Consider the following 21,332-nt stretch of genomic DNA (forward strand, 5'->3'; position numbering starts at 1 on the left):
ATTGCTTAATAGGTTATATAGGTTTTGAGTATACAATTCTATGGTATATCATCTGCCTATGGCATTGCTTGCCCATCCAGAGTCAGTTCTTCCATCGCCATATATCTGACCCACTTCACCCTTTATCACACCTACCCCCCTTCTCTCTGGCAACCCCTATACTGTTGTCTGTGTCTGGGAGTTTTTGTTTGTTTTTCTTCTTTGATGCTTTCATTTTTATATCCCACATATGAGTGAAAGCATATGGTTCTTAACTTTTTCTCTCTGACTTATTTGGCTTAGCAAGATATTCTCAAGATGCATCCATGCTGTTGCAAAAGGAAGCATTTCATCCTTTCTTATGGCTGAGTAGTACTCCATTGTATATACTTACCACATCTTCTTTATCCAGTCATTGAGTGAAGGACATTTTGGTTGTTTCCATGTCCTCGCTACTGTGAATAATGCTGCAATGAACATAGGGTTGCTGGGTTATATGGTAACTGTATTCTTAATTTTTTGAGGAGCCTCCATATTGTTTTCAGTAATGGCTGTACCAGTTTACATTCTCACCAGCAGTGAATGAGGGTTCCTTTCCTCCACAACCTCTCCATGGTCTTGTTGATAATGGCCATTCTAACATGTGTGAGGTGGTATCCCATTGTAGTTTTGATTTGCATTTTCCTAATAGCTAGTGAGGTTGGGTATCTTTTTTGACTGAATAAACTAGAAGCATGCAGATTGTGTGTTAAGTGCCATTGAGCTCCGACTCCTGGCAACTATGAAAGAGGGATGTCCACACTGTCCTGTCCTCAAACCCTGCTCAGCTCCTGTAGACTCACGTCTATGGCTCCTTTTCAGAGGTCAATCCATCTCATATTAGGTCTTCCTCTTTTCCTGCTGCCTTCTATGTTTCCCAGCATTATTTCCTTTTAGCAGAAAGCCAGACATTTAAAACTGTTTTAAAACAAGCTCCTTCCTGCCTTTATTGCCTGGGGTTCCAGACCAGGGGGGTTATCAGCTGTCAACATTGCTTTCCAACACAGGCACTGCTCTTATTTAGCCTTCTGACCCCCACTGCGTGCAAGCTGCAGAGCTAGAAACAGCAGAGTTGTCGCTCTGCTTCCAGCACGTGCCTGCTTCATTTGGCTGGGCTATTGATTCCAGTGCGCCACAATATTGTGTTAGGAGCGACGTGGGGGATGGTGCAACAGCAGTGGCTGCCTCAGCACCCAGAGCACCTCCGCAAGGCAGGCGGTCAGCGAAGCCAACAGGGATGAGTGCTGCCCAGGGAATAACAGGACTGCCCAGGGCATGTGGGTGTTTATAAGGAAATCCTTTCAGCTCTTGCTGAACAGACCCGTGAATGGTCTGTGGCATCTCCTTATTCACTATTAAAGTGACGTTTTGTATATTATATCAAAAGAGGTTTTAACAAAACAGGTACACACACACACACACACAAAGTCAAGATCTGTGGTGTGAGTGCAGGCAAAGAACGTGGAATCAACTGAGGTACTTGTACAGAATGTTAATGGAGGGTGGGACGGGCAGCTGAAGCTGGTATCTGATGGGTGAAGTTATGCTTTTTTTTTCTGGGTTAATCTGACCAGGAATTTACCAATATTATTGATTGTCTTTAAGAATTGCCTTTGTTTTTTTATTTTCTGTATTCTTTTTCTGTTTTTAATTTCATTCATTTCTTCTCTAAATTTTATTTCTTCTCCTCCTCCTCCTCCTCCTCTCCTTCTCCTTCTCCTTCTCCTTCTCCTTCTCCTTCTCCTTCTCCTTCTCCTTCTCCTTCTCCTTCTCCTTCTCCTTCTCCTTCTCCTTCTCCTTCTCCTTCTCCTTCTCCTTCTCCTTCTCCTTCTCCTTCTCCTTCTCCTTCTCCTTCTCCTTCTCCTTCTCCTTCTCCTTCTCCTTTTCTCCCTCCTTCTCTTTCTCCTTCTCCTTCTCCTTCTCCTTCTCTTTCTCCTTCTTCTTCTGTGGTTTAAGTTATTCTTCTTTTTCAAGTTTCCTAAGGTGGAAATTGAGATGACTAATTTTAGGTATTTCTAAAATTTAGATATTTCTCTGTTTCAAATATAAGAATTTCATATTTTAAATTTATCTTTAAATGTTGCTTTTGTTACCTCTCGCAAATTTTGATGTTATATTTTTATTTAGTTAAAATTTGTCTTGAGACCTTTTTCTTTGACCTTTCTGTTATTTACAAGTATGTTGTTTAATCCCTAAAGAGTTTTGGATTTTCCAACTATATTTTTGTTACTGATTCCTAGTTTAAGTTCAATGTAGTCTGAGAATATATTGTGTATGTTTTTTTATTATTTTAAACTTCTTAAGGTGTATTTTATGGTCAAGAATGTATTTTATCATAATCCTGTGAGTTTGAGAAGAATGTATAGTCTGCTATTTTGGAAGGAGAATTTTAAGAAAATCAATTAGATCCAGTTGATTGAACATAATGTTCAAATGGATTATACTGTTAATGATTTGCTGTCTGATGGATCTGTTAATTACTTATAGGTGGGTGTTGAGCTTTCCAAGTACAATAGTTGGATATGTCTATTTTTCCTTGCAGTTTATCAGTTCTTGCCTTATGTGTTTTGATGCTCTGTTAGGCACATAAATGTTAAGAACTGTTTTATCTCATTGGGGAATTGAATCCTTTATCATTAGGTAAATGATACTTCCCTTTATCCTTCTGTATTCTTAATACATTTCCGTGTTGTGAAGTCTGCTTTATCTGAAATTAATATGACTGCCCAGCTTCCTTTTGATCAGTGTTAGAATAATATATCTTTTTCTACTCTGTTACTATTATCCTATCTATCTTTCTAGATGAAGTGGGATTTTGTAGACAACATATAGTTGGATTTTTTTATTTATATGTAAAATCTCCATTTAGTTGATGTGTTTAGAACATTCATACTTCAGGTGACTATTAATATAGTTCAATTAATATCTGCCATATTTGTAATTAGAATTTATAATTATTTAAACTTGATCTTTGTTTCTTTTGTTCTCTTTTATTTCTTCCTTTTCTGGTTTTAATTATTTGATTTATTCCATTTTCTCTCCTCTTTTAGCATATCAATAATACTTCTTTTTAGAATTTTTTTAGTATTTGCCCAAGAGTTTGCAATATACATTTATAACTAATCTAAGTCCACTTTTAGTAACACTTTACCATTTCATTAATAGTATAGGCATTTTATAACAGAGTTTCCTAATTCCACTTTCCCGTTCTTTATAACATTGCTGTCAATTATTTAATTTGTGTATGTACTATTAATTTGAATGAATATTTTTATTTGATCTATTACTATAAGAAAAATATTTTAATTTACCTTTATTTATTGCTTCTCTAACATTTTCTTTCTTTATAAAGAACTGAGCTTCTGACCTATACACAATTTTGTTTCCTCCCAAGGAACTTCTCTTAAAATTTTTTGTAGGACAGGTCTGCTGGTGATGAATTTCTTCAGTTTTTCTTTTATAAAGTCTTTATTTCTGCTTTACTTTTAAAGAATAGTTTCACTAGAGATGTTTTTATGTTGGTATCTTTTGTTCTTTTAACACTTTATTTCACTCTTTTTCTCTTCTTGTTTGTATGATTTATTAGAAGTCCACTGTATTTTTTAATCTTTTTCTTTTATGGCTTACCCCCCCCAGCATTTTATTTATTTAATTAATTTATCTATCTATCATCCATCTATTATTTATTTAATTAAATACAAATTTAATATGATATTTTGTGGTATAAATATTTTTATGTTTGTCTTTCATGGTGTTTTGTGAGCTTTCTATATCTGTGATTTGGTATCTGTTAATAATTTTGGAAAGGTATAGGTCGTTATTCAAACATTTTTCATGATCCATTTGCTTTTACTTCTCCTTCAGGTATTCCAATTGTGTATACGTTATACCTTTTGAAATTGTCCACAGTTCTTGAATATTATCTTCTGCTGTTCTCCTTTTTTTTTTCTTGTATTTATGCATTTAGTTTTTGCTTTGTGTTTCATTTCAGGAAGGTTCTATTGACTTAAACACAAGATCACTGCTTCTTTTTTTGACTGTGTCCACTCTAGGGATGAGTCTATCAGGGGAATTCATCATTTTGTTACAGTGTTTTTTATTTCTAATATTTACTTTTACATCTTTCTCAGTGATTTTTCTCTATACTTAAAATACCCATCTTTTCTTGCATGCTGTTTACTTTTCCCTTTAGAACCCTGAAAGTATTTACCATGCTCCTTTTAAATTAACTACCTGATCACTCCAACATATCTGTGCTATCTGTGTCAGGTTCTCGTGATTATTTTGTCTCTTCGGACTTCATTTTTCTTGTCTTTTGGCATACCTTATAAAAGTTTAGTTAAAAGGTAGACATGATAGGCAATAGACAGTGAGGCAAATAGACCTTTAGTGTATGGTTCTATGTTAATCTGGCTTGTGGTTGGGTTTTGTTTAATGTTTGCTGTCACTGCAGATGCCAAGGGCTTTAACACCTTATAGTGTTTTCCTTCTATATATTTGTGTGGCTTTAGATTTCCCTAAGAATTCCTTCTTACAACTTCCCAGCTGTCAGCCCCTGTTGTTACAGTGGAGCCCTGTTTATGTGGTGCTAAGGAGTGGTGGAAGGAGATCATCTCTGACTTTATGATTATATTTCACTCTTTTAGTCAGTATATTCCTGGGCTAAGACCTTCATAAGATTTTCTTCACTTTTTACCCCTTATGTGAGATAGGAAGGCTACAGGGAGTGGAGTCAGGGAAACGCTCTTCTCTCAGGTGAGATAAGACTCCAGTAAAGTCATTTTTCAATGAAAAGTAGGCAGTGGTAATGGGGAACATTCTGCATGCATTTCCAGGTGGTTATTTTCCCCCTTCCCTTGTCAGAGACATGAGATGACTTTCTAAAAATTGTTCTTTGTGTGGGAATCTGTTGTGGGTCTGTATTGGAACCTTACCTCAGATTGCAGCCTTCAGGCGATTTTTACTTTCACTCGAGCCTGCTCACAGATTCCAACAGCTTATTAAAATGACCATTTGTGTATTCCAGCCAATTTATGTCTCTGGCAGATCCTGCTACAGGTGAGCTGATCTTGACTATTACCCTCTGTATGCACTCACCTGTCCAGATTTTAGAGTGGCGGTTTTCCCTGCAACCTGAACTATCTGATGGATATAAGAATAGTCATTGATTTTCTATTTGTTCAGCCTTTTTTTATTGTAAAGACAGGAATGACCATTTCCAAGCTCTTTGTTTGTCAGAACTGAAAACTGGAAGCTACCTTTAAATTCATTTGAACCCACATGTATGGAATATCAGTTTGAAGGTTTGCCAAATCACGAGGGTTCTTTTTAGTGTTCCCACATTTCAGCTAACTCTGGATAAGAAGACAAGCAATTAAGGAATCTCAGGTTAAATGCAGCCACTAAAATGTAAATGATTCTTGTAAAGGCTGTGAGAAAAAGGAAGAAGATTCAAAATAACAAATTATGAAAACAAATTTGTATTAATGGATCAAAAGAGTCCAATTGAAAGCAACTGTATAATATAACAACAATCTCAGCTTTTGAAAGAAATATTTGGAACAGAATATCTAGTGTAAACCCTATGAATAATCAGAATGAGTAATAGGTTGATTCTATTCAAAACATTTATCCAGGATTTTGTAAAAGGCCCTCAAGCTCTCAGGATCAATAGTCTCATTCAGACAGAAGATCTGAACTAATGGGCCAAAAGCTAAATTAGGCATTTTGTTATATTATTCTTTTTAAAAAATAAATGGGCTGCTGACATTAACGATTCGGTGATTTCCTCTAGAAAACCTGGATGCTCCAGAAACACTTGGCTGATGTTGCTCTTGAGCGCCCTCTGTAGGAGCAGAGCAGGGGCTCGCCTCCTCCCTGCCAGGCACCCTAGTTTGTCTTCTAAATCTAGTTGTTAGATGTGAAAGAAAACAAGAACGAAAACAAAAACCTAGTAGGTCTTCTATAGAACCTGGACATCAGATGGGAATTCAGGGTGTCAGTTACATTTCAGTAACATGTCCATTCAGTTCACTTTCTCCATGGATGGTTTGCAATAAAAAATTTCAATTGGAAGCACACATACAGGTATTCCCATTGGTTTTTGGATGCTTGTACTTTTGGATTGTTGGAGACCATCGCCTCTTCCTAATTATCTCCGTATCTTCTTTTTGTTCCCTGTTAATTTATTCCATTTTTGGAGAAGTCTGACCGGCTTCTGTAAACCCATTTTGTAGGATGCAGATTCGGATGAAAGCCATGGTCATTACTGCCACTCTCGGAAGTACTTTAAAAGAAAACGTTTTTCCCTACTCTTCCTAACCCATACCCACTGATACACGTTTCCTCAAGGATAACAACTAGTTAATAGTATATTTAATAGTTTATTTTACTTTTTAAAAATCTGCATTCTGCGTAATTGCAGAGGAAACAGACACAAAATATATGTATATGTACATATATATTCTATATATACATGTACACACAAAGCTAAATTTATATATATATATATTTTTTTTCCTGCATTTTCCTTATATAACCAAATATTTCATATAGGCATATTTTTTGTACCTTGATGTTATTCTTTTGAATGGCAACATAGTATTTGTTTGTGGATATTTTTATTGTTTCCAGTTGTTTCTTGTGTGTTTGTTTTCTGTTTTTTTTTTAATTTAAAATTGTGTTGCTGACATACTCTGTGATTATATCATATTAAATGTTTATAATTATATTTATGATGGCAATTCCTAGAAATAATATTCTTGATCAAAGAGTATGTATATGTAACATTTTGAAACATCTATAATAATAAAAGGGTAATATGCTAATTAGACCAGATGTCCTTCCAGACCAAGCGTGGGCCAGAGGGAAGCCCGGGTCCCGGGTGCCTGCTGGCAGCCAAAACAAAGCCCAGTCCCGGGTGTTGGAGGAAAGCTGGTGCCGGCAGCCGGGGGAAGGAAGGCCTACTCTTGCACAATTTCTGTGCATCAGGCCTCTAGTATTGTCAATATTTATCTCAACAGATTAGCACCATCTCTACTTTTCTCAAATCTTTGTCTTTAGTATATATTCTTAAAATTTATTTTTCTTTATTCTGATTTTCATTTATTCACAATGTGTATAGTTGTATACCTTCTCATTTGCATGTTATATACCCATATTTTTCTGTGAAATTCTTCTTCATACATTGTACATGAATATCTAAATTCCAAAATCTCTGTAGTTTGGTTAGCATTCTACAAATATCATTTCTCAGGAGAGTTTTTATCTGAAGTTTCTAGAAGAGAAACCTGCCATCCCTACTGCCTGTTCAAGGGCCAAGATCCAGAGAAAGATGACTGGGCACCTGCCTGGGTGAGATGCCATGTGATACTTACCTTGAGGCAAAATTGTTCTCAATATATCATCTCTGTAGGTTTTCTTTAGACTCTTGTGCTTATGCGGTATCATAGTCAAAGGTAAAACCAAGAGTTAATAACTATAAAGAGTGAAATGCTCACAAATTTCTCTTTTTAGACACAGTAAATACTATCTGGTAACAAACTAAAAGAGGAAAACAGTGTGGAGTGGTGGACAGAGACACTGAATCAATGTCCTCCATAATTTTGAGAGTGTTCTGAGTTTCATTCAATCAGCATTTATTGAATCCTAATATTAGTAGTCAGCTACTAATTAATATTTTAATAAAATTTGCATTCAATAAAACATGCTTGTGTTTATTTTGGCTGTGCCATGGATGTGGATTTAAATGAAAAGACAGTACTCAGGATTCTCAAATGAAGAACCCTTTTGAATGGACCTCACCTAGTCACAGAGAGTGTGGGGCAGGGGTGGGAGAGCATACTCCGTATGGGAGACACGGGCTGCAAATGATGCCTCTACCATGCTCCTGACCGGGTGGCCAGAGGGATGTTACTGGAAGTTCCATACCTTGTCAATAGCTATCTGTAGTGTTGCAGGACCTCCGCTCATCCTCCTGCTCAACCTTGTGCCTGTGATTCCCCACAGTACTCAAAGGCGGAGAGGCGTCCTGTGACGGCACTGGAGAAAATGATGGAGTCAAGCTTTGCTGGCCCTCAGTCATTTCCAGAGGTCCCTTCTGACAGAGGAAGCCAATCTGTCAAACACCACAGGTACAGGTAGTTGATCATGGTGGAATGGGCACATTCACACCATGTGTGACTCTGGACAACACATGCCCAGAAATGGCAACACTGTTTAGGAGAGATGATTGTTCTTGCTTCTCATGTGGTTCTCCATGGAGTGGATGCTTAAGCAGCTCACAGCAGGTAAACCAAAGACACCAGCAGGCTGCAGTGCCCCTCTACAAAGCCGAAAGGAGCTGTTAACAACGCCCATCAAAGCTACAGATACAGACCAGTGAATGAAATAATTGCATTCTGAAAATAACTATGAAAAACATGATTTTGTTTAGCCTGCCTTATCACTCTCTGCAGATTTAATGACTAATTCTTCTCTGGGAAACTGAAGTGACATGCTCCTGGTCTTTCACCATGACTCTCAAACAAAGAAACTCTCATGGGGGGAGAATCCTGGCAAATCTGCTTGGATCTGTAAGATCTATGATCAATGGGGTGGCCTTCCTTTACAAGCTGACCGTAGCAATTGGCTCTTTGGGGGAGAAAGCCAAAAATAACGTTATCTTACAAATTTTATGGAATTCTGAGGCTGAAAACTTCTTAGTCATCTTCTAGTCACATACTGTGTTTTATACATGAGGAATCTGGAACTCTAAAAACTGAAAATTTTTGCTCTCAAACAAGAGCCAAAGTTTGGGACTAGTGCTGAAGCAGACATTATGTTTATGTCATTTAAATGCATATCCTCGATCCTTGTAGAAGTTGTCCCAAGATTTGAGCTTTCTTTTCTTAGTAAGAAGTATAGTATTTAAAATTTTAAAAAAAACATTATGAAGAGATAAAAATTTGTAAAAAGAAAATATGAAAAACCACAGTTGTCCCCATCAATGAAATGTAAATATTGGTTTTTACACATCCAGTCAGTGCTTTGCAAACCACCCGGACAGAAGCACACATTGTACAAGGAAACGGTCTTCTTCCTTGCTTCTCAATGGGTCCAAAAAGGATTTCATTGATGCTGACACGTTGCTATGAGGTTTTCTGTCTCTCTGTACGATTAGAGACTGAGATACTAAAGGTTTGCTGTTTTTCAAAAGGTGATTTAAATATTTTTAGTTCAGGATTTAAATATGTTTAGCTATTGGATAATTGCTTTAGTTATTAACTACATATTTTGATTTATATCAATTAAGGAATTTGTAGATATTTCCCTCTAAAAAAAAACACATTTCAGTTCCCTGGAGCTAATAGAAGTTCTTTAATTAGGGAAATAAGTCCAAAATTACCAGCCTCTTAGAAGATGAATATTTTCTCCAAAACAGCATTTTCCCCTGCTGATTATAATACATGTTAAAGTGGCATTGCACCCAGTTAAGTAAACTAATTAAGTATAATATTATTCCAGCACTACGTTATGCCATTGATGTTTTAAAGTTGAGATAAAAAAAAATTACAGCTTCTATTGTATTTGCGCTGCAAATACCCTACTCTCCCTCTTCTCTGTTGACATCCTCCCTCCTAAATGTGGCTCCCGCTGTGGTTTCTAGGAACTAAGGGTGCCTGTCGGAGACCTTCCTTTCTGTTTGGTTCAGTGACATTGCAGTGTTGTTGGCATGCATTGTGTCATGGTAGGTAGGCAAGGACTGATCCATAAAGTGCCTCTAAAACTTTGAAGTTACAGTTTAATATCTCAGAGCTTTGTTTTGTAAAATATGCAGGAGACTTAAATGTTTTCATGACTGGCAGCCTGATCACTGATTTATGTAGCCTGCCAACTGCTCCATGACTGCCCGAATGCTACTGTGTTAGCAGGCTAGACTAGCTGGCTGATCAGTAGTCATGGAACTGCTTTTTAAGATGGACCACTAGTTTATACGGTAGACTTTGCTGCCAAGCAGTTTGGCTAGCTATGAATAATTAATTTATTGCCTTGCACTGCAAATATGACATATTTGGATAGCTCATTTATGAAACAAAGCTATTAATTCCAAGCATTATTTCTTTTTAGTCAAAAGTATTTCTTTTAAAAAAAAGAATCCTAGTATGTCATGTCTTACTTATTGCATTGTACTTGGCAATGTAAGTCACTTATAGATAGCACACATCTAAGTATTTTTAAAGAGTGAAAGAAGTCTGAGTTTTCAATGATTTGTGTGAGAGGAGCCAGGGGAGCTCATTGTGCTGAGCAACTGTTACGTGCCAAACACTTCACGTACTTTGTTGCTTTTAACCCCCATAGCAATCTCATGGAAAGATTTAAGCATGATGCCAGTGCCTTTCTCCACACCTGTTTAGTCTTCACCTCTCTCTGCCAGCATTGTTCTGTGCACTAGAAGGGCAGCAGGCTCCCTTGTCCTCTAGCTTCTGTCGGCTCAATGGGCGGCACCTGCATGTGATGGGAGAGCCAGGGAGAGAGAGAGGTTCCAGTACTTCCATCCCTCCCTCCCTGCTTGGCTGCCTCAGCTATGTCCCTTTTCCTGGGGCCAAAGTGCCTGCCAAGTGGCCTTGTCTCTCCATTCTGCTAACAGCTCCCTCTCCTTGTCCCTTAGGTCATAGGGATAGTAACAGCTTCCTGTTGTCACTAGCCTTGACATACAGCAGTATCCTCTGTTGTCCTTTTTTGCTCAAATTCTGGACACACCTTTGTAAATGGCAAACTTTCCCCCAAATGACCCAGTTTAGAGTGCCATCTATTTTCCTCCAAGACTCTAACTCAGTGATGGCGAACCTTTTGAGCTCGGCATGTCAGCATTTTGAAAAACCCTAACTTAACTCTGATGCCGTGTCACATATAGAAATTTTTTGATATTTGCAACCATAGTAAAACAAAGATTTATATTTTTGATATTTATTTTATATATTTAAATGCCATTTAACAAAGAAAAATCAACCAAAAAAATGAGTTCACGTGTCACCTCTGACACGTGTGTCATAGGTTTGCCATCACTGCTCTAACTGGCACCAGTAGTTCCCCCAGTGCCATGCTGCTAATGATGTACAGACCGGAGATGCACACCCAGACCCAGCTAACACTGGCACCAGTACTTCCCCCAGTGCCATGCTGCTAATGTACAGACCGGAGATGCACACCCAGACCCAGCTAACCCTAGCACGCAAGCCTGAGCACCCTTCAGACTCCATAACTGCTGCTGGATGGTGCAGATAGAAGCTGGAGGGAGGGAAAGGCATGAGCTGATACAGAGCTTCATAGACTTGTTGACTTAGTGAGGCTCCTTGATATTAGGCATTTTGGGACTTGACATACAGGAAATATTATGAGAAAGAATTAAGTCGTAATAATGTTGCCAGGCATAACCTGGTGTTTGTACTAACTCAGGAAGTCCATGTTGGGTTGAGAATGTGAAGTTTGATCTGTCATCTTGGTTCTGAAACTCTGGCCTTAAATAATATTTGAGAAGTTGTTTTGTTCAGTAGAAATAACAGCAATATTCATGAAGGAAAACATACAGAACTTCAAATAATAAAGTGATATGGGTAAACTCCTTTGGGGGACTGGTCTGTTTAAAACCTGATAGGTTTATTGAAATTTTGAAAATGTGTTTAATTTTTTCTGCATAGTTTTATGTGATTTAATCACATAAACTGTCATCTTAGGAATGTGTACACAGGAGTCAGTTCTCTGCACTGCTCCCCATGGAGTATGTGAAGTTCAGTGGGGTAGAGATGCGGATGGATATGCAACAGGTAGTGTGTCAAATTAGCAACTGATTTTTAGAAAGAATCTTATTCTTTTGTTTAACATGATCTGTATAGGGACCTCACCGAAAGTACATTTCATTTATACCTGATGCCCTTTAGGGGCACCTAAAAACACAGTTATTTTGGCATTTGGATATATGAGTCAGAATGAGATGTTTAGTAAAGGCAAACTAAAAAAGGAAAATGATTTAGTTTCTTAAGACTGATGGAATTTTGAGATAATGAACTGCGAATTTAGCACATATGTTAAGGAGAGAATGCCGATCATAATAAAGTTTGTTTATTCTACCGCTAGCACAAGTGAAATTTTCCCCATAGATCCCTTCAGGGCTAACTGTGTTTGGTTCTTGTCAGTGTCTAATAAGAAAGCCATGTTTACTGTATTAGAGAGACAGCCACTGTAGCTTGAATACTGAGGGTGGGTGGGAATCAGGAGCTTCAGAATTCCTTAAACCCACCTCTTAATTTGGCTGGAAAGCAGCAATTTTAGCCCATTGTGCTCCACATTAGAAAACCAGAAACACAAGAACTTCTCTTGGTCTCAGTCTTCACAAGGGTAAATGGATTTGGCAACTTCTGATCCCTCCTGGCAGATACACTCCAGTCATGGCTGGAGTCTGGACGGGGACTTGGAGGCTCTCGGGTGCAAGTGCAGTGTTTAAAGGGTTTGAGCAGCCACCTGTAAGGTTATGACTATGACCGATGTGCTGGCTTTCTCTCCTGCAGCCGGAGTCTCTCCTCCTGCTGCAGTCCAGGACAGAGGAGTGGTGTGCTCCACCGGAACGCCTTCAGGAGGACACCCCCCTCACCCCGAAGTAGGCTGGGCGGGATTGTGGGGCCAGCGTATCAGCAACTTGAGGAATCAAGGATCCCCGACCAGGATACAATACCTTGCCAAGGGTAGGTCTGAAAACAATGAAATGTAGGGAGGGTGTCATTATTGCTATAGCTTTAAGTTGAGTTGCTATGTTCATTGGGGTTTTTTATTCATTGATTTTATCATCAATTAGCTATTTATACTTCCTTTCATCTTTGTTCTACAAAGATAAACTAACTTAAAAGATTAGGTACAATGGAAATACATATTAGGAAACTGTTTAATCAAAAATAAACATAACATTAGCAAGAAAATAAATGTACACATATCTAGGCACTATGTTATTAAATAATAACTAAAACAGCTTAGAATTTGTCTTCGATTTAAAGACTAGAGATTTCTTAGGAGGACTAAAGTGTTTCTTTATCCTTAGGTTTGAATAAAACTACTTAATTCTCTGATAAGTATGACTGTGGACAATACTGTAAACAGTAACCTATAGAACCTATAGCATATATATATGAGATATATCATATAGGAATCCATTGTTATTCCAACCTGAGAATTTTAGCCAGTTGTTGTTAAGGGAAAACTCATCCTATATAATAAAACCCTAATATGCAAATTGACCCAACAGTAGAAAGACCGGGCTCTATGATGCACACTGACCACCAAGGGGCAGATGCTCAATGCAGGAGCTGCCTCCTGGTGGTCAGTGCACGCCCACAGGGGGAGTGCAGCTCAGCCAGAAGCGGGGCTCATGGCTGGCGAGCACAGTGGTGGTGGCAGGAGCCTCCCCCACCTCCACGGCAGCATTAAGGACCCCTCAGGAATGTCTGACTGCCAGCTTAGGCCCTCTCCCCGCAGCAGGCGGACATCCCCCAAGGGGTTCCGGACTGTGAGAGTATGGAGGGCAGGCTGAGGGAACTCCCCCAATGCATGAATGTCATGCACCGGGCCTCTAATATATATATATATATTATCATGTTATCTACTTCCATCGAGCATTCTTGAATGTGTCTCAGTTAATACTGACAGCATGATTTCGAAGTACAATTTGCTGAACTCAGATCTCTAGGTTTATTCACGGTGCAGGGATGGAAATATGGGCTTCGGGCACAACAACTGCTATTCCTCCTTGCAGTGCAAAGGGTGTCCTTCCTCTGAGTGGCTTACTTGGCTCAAGGTGTGGTGGATGGAACGGAGGATGAACTTTAGTCCCATTCACCTAATTGACTGTTCAACCAAACACGGTAGCTCTTACTTAAAATGACTGAAGTTCAAATCTTTGGCCCTTAACATCTTGTGTGAATTTGAGATAGTTTTATCATCTAAGCTTAAGTTTTTTTCATGTATAAATTGATTATAAATAATACAGCCTTCCTCAAGGTTGTTGGATAGATTTTTTTTTTAATTATGTGTGGAAAGAGCTTGGTAAGCAGAGAGGCAGTACTGGTTTGTATTGTCTCAGGAGCTGTTATAAAGTTATCACTGATTTCAAGAATAATGCAATCAGGGTTTACTCCAGAAACTTCAGGAATCTGTTCCCTCACACAAGCCAGGTTCTTATCACATCTAGCTTTTATCTCTCTGGATGAGCCAGGCCAGGTTTCTATGCTGCTTTGCCCTGGGTGATGTTCCCACACTGTATCAAGCTGGAGGCCTAAGCAAGTAGGAAGTCCATCACAGAGCCTTACCCTTGTCTTTTCTTCTGGACAAGATATATGTGCATTTCTACTCTATCTGACAAAGCTCAGCAACAGATTGCTTTAGGAAGACCAGGAGACAAGAATTAAATAGCCTGTGGCTGGGTTTTGTAATTTTGAAGCAATTCCGAATGTAGTGCAAAATGTAGCTGGTACAGATCTGCAAATTCAACATAACAGCCAAGTTATCCAAAATGTCTGATATAATGCAAGTCAAGAAGTAGCTGGCCTTCTCTTTGCCTTATATTTGGAAGGGGGGCTTGTATTTAGTCTACAATGACAACTAATTAGATTTCATAATTATTTTCCTTCTTAAATCACTGATATTGCCCATTGCCTAGGAATAGTATACTTTGTGACTGCAGAGGGGGCCCAGCCCATGCCGTGTTTCTTTCTGACAGGCATGTTTTGGCTGTCGTTCCATATGTCCAGGTGTAAGGATGCTCTGAGCTGCTCTGGGCACAGGCTTCAACCACACATACATGAACTTTAGGAGGCTCAGAGGTGCCCATCACATGTTCAGAGGTGCCCTGCTTTGTCTTTTACCTCCTGGGAGACTTCCACTTTCTGTCTGCCTGGTGGTGGTTTTGTTTTGGTTCAATCATCATTGGGGTTGGAATATTCTCTCCAGCTGACTGGCCACGTGTATTTTCCTGTGTGTGATATGCACCCAGTGTTGATAAATGGTGACTCTAAGTATAAGTCACGGTGTGCTCAGCACAATGAATCTCAGGGAGCAATCTCATTCTCAGTTCTTGAAAACAGCTATTTTCCACTCCTGGGGGACCTTCCATCTCTCTGGACTGGAAATAGGATCGGTAATAGAATTTCACAGTTAAAGGCCCTCTTCAAATCTGGCCCTATCCTGGAGGGGCAGTGATTGAATTTGCAAGAGCCATCAGCCATCTGCTGCTTGTTTATCACGCACGTGGGCGTTGTCTGCTAGGTAGGCCCCGGTGGTGGGACTTCTCTCCGTGGCACTGGCTTCAGCCCAGTTTGAACCAGTAGTTATCTCAGTGAAGCCAGAGGAAGGTATGAACTGGTAACTATTCAGGAGCCTTTTTATGATTAGTGGGGTCAGAGACAGCCACGGTCCCAGAGCTCTGAGCTGTGTTATGTCAGGCAAACCAAACTAATATATTCATATGCTAGACAGAAAGAAATGGAGTCACAAAAGCTAGACTGCCACTTTCAAAATAGAAGAGATACGAAGTATACTGACTGTTTGCCGTACATAACCTCCCAATTCATGGGTCAACACTCAACCACTGAGCCTCATCGGCCTGGCAATATTTCACCTTTTCACCATAGTTACTGAGGAAATGCACTGGTGATATCTTTGTTGAGAGATCAGAGGAACAACAGTCCAAATTGGCATTTTACAGACAATGAATGACAAGCTCATGGATCAAAATTGTGAACGAGTGATTGACTGTCAGGGATCAGACTGCTGCCTGTCTTCCAACCCAGATCACATCTAGAAGTTGTGCTCTCCCTTAAACTCATGGAGAAGAGTAATCTGTTTCTCCTCAATACCAGTGCTGGACTCACAGACTCTAGGAGGGAAGTGAAGGTTACCAGCATCCTCTGGGGAATAGTGCAGATGCATTACTTCAGTTAGTTCTCAGAGCAATCCCTAAGAGCAGTGTCACCACCTGATTGTTTTAATTAAGGAGAAAATTAAAAGGAGGCTGCAATTCATCTAAAAATGGTGTTGGGGCTTGAAGTCATGTCTGATTCAAAACAAAAGCACATTTGGGAGAGTTCTAATTGCTTAAAGCACATCTTCATGTTATGGTAATATTTTAGATTGCAGTTATTGGCAGCTGTGTGTCCCATGTTAACTGACTTGCAAGGTGACCTACAGGTCAGCTGAAATTCCTTTCTCATATACACCCTTAATTCGGCAGTCAGGCTTGTTAGAAGACTGCTTCAAGTTTGGCTTGAATTGCCTTTGATCACTTCTTCATCAGGCCACATTGTTAACTTATTAAAGCTATGATTGTCTAAATCCTCTCAGACATTTTTACATTTATCTAATACTAGAGGCCCAGTGCACAGATTCATGCACTGGTGGGCTCCCTCAGCCTGGCCTGTGCCCTCTCACAATTCGTGACCCCTCACGGGATGTTGGAGAGCTGGTTTTGACCTGATCCCCGCAGGCCAAGCCGAGGGACCCCACCAGTGCATGAATCCGTGCACCAGGCCTCTAGTATGCATATAAGATTTTTGGTTAATCTCTCTCCTGCCCCCCCCTCCTCCCTTCCCTCTGAGATTCATCAGTCTGTTCCATGTTCCCATGCCTATGTGTTGAGCGTCTGCTCCCGGTGATCATTGCACATCATAGACCAGCTGGTTGGCCGGTTAGCCAGTCACTTAGGCTTTTATATATATATATAGGTTTTTGCAAATAATGTTTAGATCCTGGTATAAGAATTTGCATCTATGACCATCACATTTCAAACCTATTAAATTCTACCCACTGATATACTCTCATGATATTTGTGAGAAATACAATTTTATCCTAATTACATTTTTTGTCTCTGTGAGGTTAGTGAATCTGATAGTAGAAATTCTGTATCTTCATAGATATTAATGGTGTTAACTGGATGATATTCAGGACAAACACAAAACCCTCTAATTTGTTCCATTTCTTCTTGTTGAAATTGATTAGAACCCTTAGGCTTAGATTTTCAGTTCCAAAACACCAAAGCAAATGGACCAAAATCCCTGGAAAATTTCCTTTTGCGGGGTGGCTATACAGTTTACACAGGTAGAGATTATGCATCCTTTGAAAAGTGTCCTAGTGCACCTGGGATGCCCACTCATTTCTGGCTTTCATAGTAACAATTAAAATAAGACAACTTGGGTTTAACTTCTTCCTCTTCTGCTTACAAAAGGTAACTTGTGGCAAGTCATTTGAGTACCCCTTAGTCCAGTTTCTTCTTTAATAACATGGTGATAATAATAAGTAAACCACAGTTTTAAAAATAGTGAAGCAATTAAAGGTGAAAGTACTTTTTAAAAGCACTATGCAGCCTGACCAGCATGGCTCAGTGGTTGAGTGTCATCCATGAACCAGGATGTCATGGTTCTATTCCTGGTCAGGGCACATGCCTGGGTTGTGGGCTCCATCCCCAGTAGGGGTGTGCAGGAAGCAGCTGATCAATGATTTTTTCTCATCATTCATATTTTTACCTCCCTCTCCCTTCCTCTCTGAAATTAACTAAAAATATCTTTAAAAAATAAAATCACTATGTAAATGTTAGCTCTTGTTATTATGTTTGAAATGGATGCTGATTGGGGTATACAGTGTTTATCTCTAAGGTATGCTATGTTCTCACATGCCTGTTCCATCAAGATTTATTGGTTACCCACTCTGTACTAGGCACAGTAAGAGAGGATAGGACTATAAAGACACCTAAATTTGCTCCCCATCTTTTCTCACCATCTGATAGAAAGAAAGACCTCTAAATTACTCCCATCATGCCCTTAAATAACGATTTCTATTCAGTATGCTACACACTTCATCGCAATTATTCTTTCCTTGTATAAACATGACTTTTATTTATATTACAATGTAAGACTAGGGGAATGCTAGGTATCAAATGGAGGTAGATATGTTTAGATTACACTTAAATTTTAATGTTTAATTTAATGTTTAAATTAGGGACAAATAACAGAAATAGAGTAAAAACTACTGTTCAAGTCCCCAAACCACATTTCTTTGAATCTATGACTAGCTGTCCCACATTGTGGCACTGGGAAGCTCAGAGGCACTGGGAAATTCACTAGCTCTGAACAGGCAAGAAAGGGCCTAGTCAGATTCTGGAATCTTCAAATGACTTGAGTAGCATGTTGGCATTCTTGACAAGCCATTAACATGCACCAATGAGCTACCTTACTTGGCTGCAGAAACCATGTAAGGAAAGTTGCTAGATTGGCAGAGGCCTTACAGAGCTCACTTCACGCTTGTCTTTGGACAGAGAGAAGAATCATGTGTCTCCCATGCCCCTTTAGGCTCAGCAGCTTGTAGTGAGGCAATGCCTACAGAGCAGAGTGCCGATAGAAATGGCGTTCGTTCCCCTAGAGTTGTGAAGCAGAAAGACTCTGAACTCTAGTACCTTAATGCTTAACGTGGGGCTTCCCGGTTTCTCCAAGTAGGTTGGCCACATGAGTACCAAACCAGGGCTGAGAGGGTGGTCGAGTTGATGGAGTGGAGTAATGCCGTTATGGGTTTCCTGTTTGTCACTATGGAAAGGCCACACTTACCTGCTCAATCCCCATTTACTTTGTATTCTAGGATAGAGGTCAGGAAGACTATATCCCACCTGCCTATACAGCTGTGGTGTGTTGAAAGATCCCTGGACTTAAAGTAAGAAGATCTGGGTTTGAGTCTCAGTCTGTCACTTACTTTCTGTGTGACCTTGGGCAAGTCACTGCACCTCTCTGAGCTTCAGTTTCCTTCTCTGTTTATCTGGGAACATATTCTGCGTCTGATGGGGTTGCTGTGAGAAGTCAGTGAGGTGGTGCATGTGGCAAGTGCTTTGCTGGCTGGCGAGTGCTCTGAAGAAGCGCCGGCAGAAGGCAGACTGTCTAACACTCTCTTTCTTTTCAGGTATTCATCCGCCGGTTTAAAAACCCAACAGGATGCATCAGTCCATATGCAACTGCCTTCGAGAGAGACAAACTCTTATTTTAATAGCTTGGATCAAAAGGACCTGATGGGATATTCATCCCCAAGGGCCAGTTCGGTGCCCATCATCCCTTCAGTGGGGCTAGAGGAAACCTGCATGCAAATGCCAGGGATTTCTGACGTCAAAAGCATCAAATGGTGCAAAAACTCCTACTCTGCTGATATTGTCAATGTGAGTATTCCAGTCAGCGATTGTCTTTTAGCAGAACAACAAGAAGTGAAAATACTGCTAGAAACTGTCCAGGAGCAGATCCGAATTCTGACTGATGCCAGGAGGTCAGAAGACTACGAACTAGCCAGTGTAGAAGCCGAGGACAGTGCGAGTGAAAACACCGCCTTTCTCCCCCTGAGTCCCATGGCCAAATCGGAACGAGAGGCACAATTTATCTTAAGAAATGAAATACAAAGAGACTCTGCGTTGACCAAGTGACTTGAGACGTAGGAATCTGTGCATTCTATGCTTTGCTCAACAGGAAAGAGAGGAAATTAAATACAAATTATTTATATGCATTAATTTAAGAGCATCTACTTAGAAGAAACCAAATAGTCTATCGCCCTCATATCATAGTGTTTTTTAACAAAATATTTTTTTAAAGGGAAAGTAACGTTTCAGGAGGGATAAAGCTTACAACTAAAGCTTTTGGGTGGAAATCTGAATACAATTTCAGTTAGTCCCAACATTGTCCTCTTTGGCTCTTGGTAGATGTGGGCGATTCAGACCCTCAGCCCCACAGCACAGTGTCCTCGTCCAAAAGCACTGGCAGGTACCTGGTTTCAGAGACAAGCTGCACCCGAGGGCGGATGTGCCAGTGCGCAGACAGCCCTTGCCATTTGGCTTGGCAGCCCCAACCCCCAAATTTCTCTTCACTCGACAGCCTCATCACAGGTTATGTCATGTCAACCAATGTAGTGTTTTCTATTTCATTTTGAGAATGGCACAGGCCTGGGAAGGAGAAGGAGGACAGAGATAGAGGGAGCCATCGGGGCAAACTCAGCTGCTCTTTTGTGCCATCTTCCTCTGAATTTTGAAGGTGCAGAATCTCAGAGCAAGATATGAAATCAATATATAAAAAAGGACAAAAAAATCAGTGTCATGTCACTAAAGTCATGCTGATAGAAATGTTTTTCTTTGAGATCGTTTAGGACGCCAAAGGAGCATTTCTCAGTGTGTGTGTGTGCCTGTGTGTGTGTGTTTGTGAGAGAGAGAGGAGAGAAAGTGTGTGTGTGTGTGTGTGTGTGTGTTTGCTCCCTCGAGCACTGGTATGCTGTATGCACATGTGTTCATTGTGAGTATGTGTGTGCATGTGTGTGTGTGTATTAAGCTTGCTAAAATTTGTTCTGAAACATCAGGGAATCTAATATTTAAAAAAATTTCCCTCTTAGATCTGTTCACTTTAAATTTTTCCATTAAGTATAAAGTTCAGTTAGTAAGTTCTTACATCAAAGTCACTTGCATGGTGGGGTCCTATAAAACTGTTGACAATGTCTAGACCATTTTCTGATGTGAATACTTCTGAGAGGAACAACTGTAGGTTCATTGATGATATCTGTATCATAGGAGAGTTGAATGTGTGTGTTTATTTTGAATCATGCGTACTTAAATTATTCACACAAGCCGATGACCAAATTGACAGTTATCCTTTGCTTTTTCATGAGCCTCATTAGTATTTATTTTGTAGTTAGTCTACAACTTGTGGACCAAGATATTGGCTTCTGTGGTTAATATGGAAAGAATAAATTGTTGAAATCACAAAGGCAAGTATTCAGTTCACAGGAAGCCCTCAAAAGAACAGTAAATTGTATTGTATGTTCCTTTGGAATAAAGCAATATTTTTACCACTGCTGAGGTGAGCGGGGACTCCTCCTGGAGATTTGTCTGTTTTATTTACCCTTATTTTGATGGGGGCATTCAAGAAAATTAGTGTTCACATAACCAGTCTTTTTCCAATTATTGGTGGTGTTGTTATGTTTACACTGTTTTAAATAAAAAGGCACAGTATTTGAAAGTATATAAAAGATTTCTTTTACTGCAGTTGGGGAAACCTTATTTAAAATTTTCCTGTTCCATTGAAAAGAAATGTAACTATTTCAGAGTCAGACATTGAACATATACAACTCTTATTTAAAGTTAAGTTGTTTCTGTTGAAAATACATTGCAAATTGCTCTTTGAGAACATTCTTTAATAATAGACACAATGCCACACAGGGGAAAGAAAGAACAGTATGTTTTTCAGCACTGTTTTGTGAAAATTCAAGGTCTCAAATGTTGAAAACAT

At 39.5% G+C, this 21,332-nt stretch overlaps 1 protein-coding gene across 1 annotated transcript in view; it reads left to right on the forward strand.

Annotated features, from left to right (window-relative positions):
- NRG3 (neuregulin 3) overlaps positions 1 to 20,917 on the forward strand; it is a 1,093,034-nt gene extending 1,072,117 nt beyond the window's left edge. The window contains exons 8-11 of the mRNA XM_014544204.1: positions 8,026 to 8,150; positions 12,564 to 12,737; positions 18,664 to 18,735; positions 18,979 to 20,917. Of these exons, the coding sequence (XP_014399690.1) occupies positions 8,026 to 8,150; positions 12,564 to 12,737; positions 18,664 to 18,735; positions 18,979 to 19,486 (879 nt within the window). The 3' untranslated portion in view covers positions 19,487 to 20,917. The remainder of the gene's footprint in view (positions 1 to 8,025; positions 8,151 to 12,563; positions 12,738 to 18,663; positions 18,736 to 18,978) is intronic.
- The last annotated feature ends 415 nt before the right edge of the window (positions 20,918 to 21,332 follow it).

This window comes from Myotis brandtii, unplaced genomic scaffold (assembly GCF_000412655.1).
Source record: "Myotis brandtii unplaced genomic scaffold, ASM41265v1 scaffold356, whole genome shotgun sequence".
Taxonomy (NCBI): domain Eukaryota; kingdom Metazoa; phylum Chordata; class Mammalia; order Chiroptera; family Vespertilionidae; genus Myotis; species Myotis brandtii.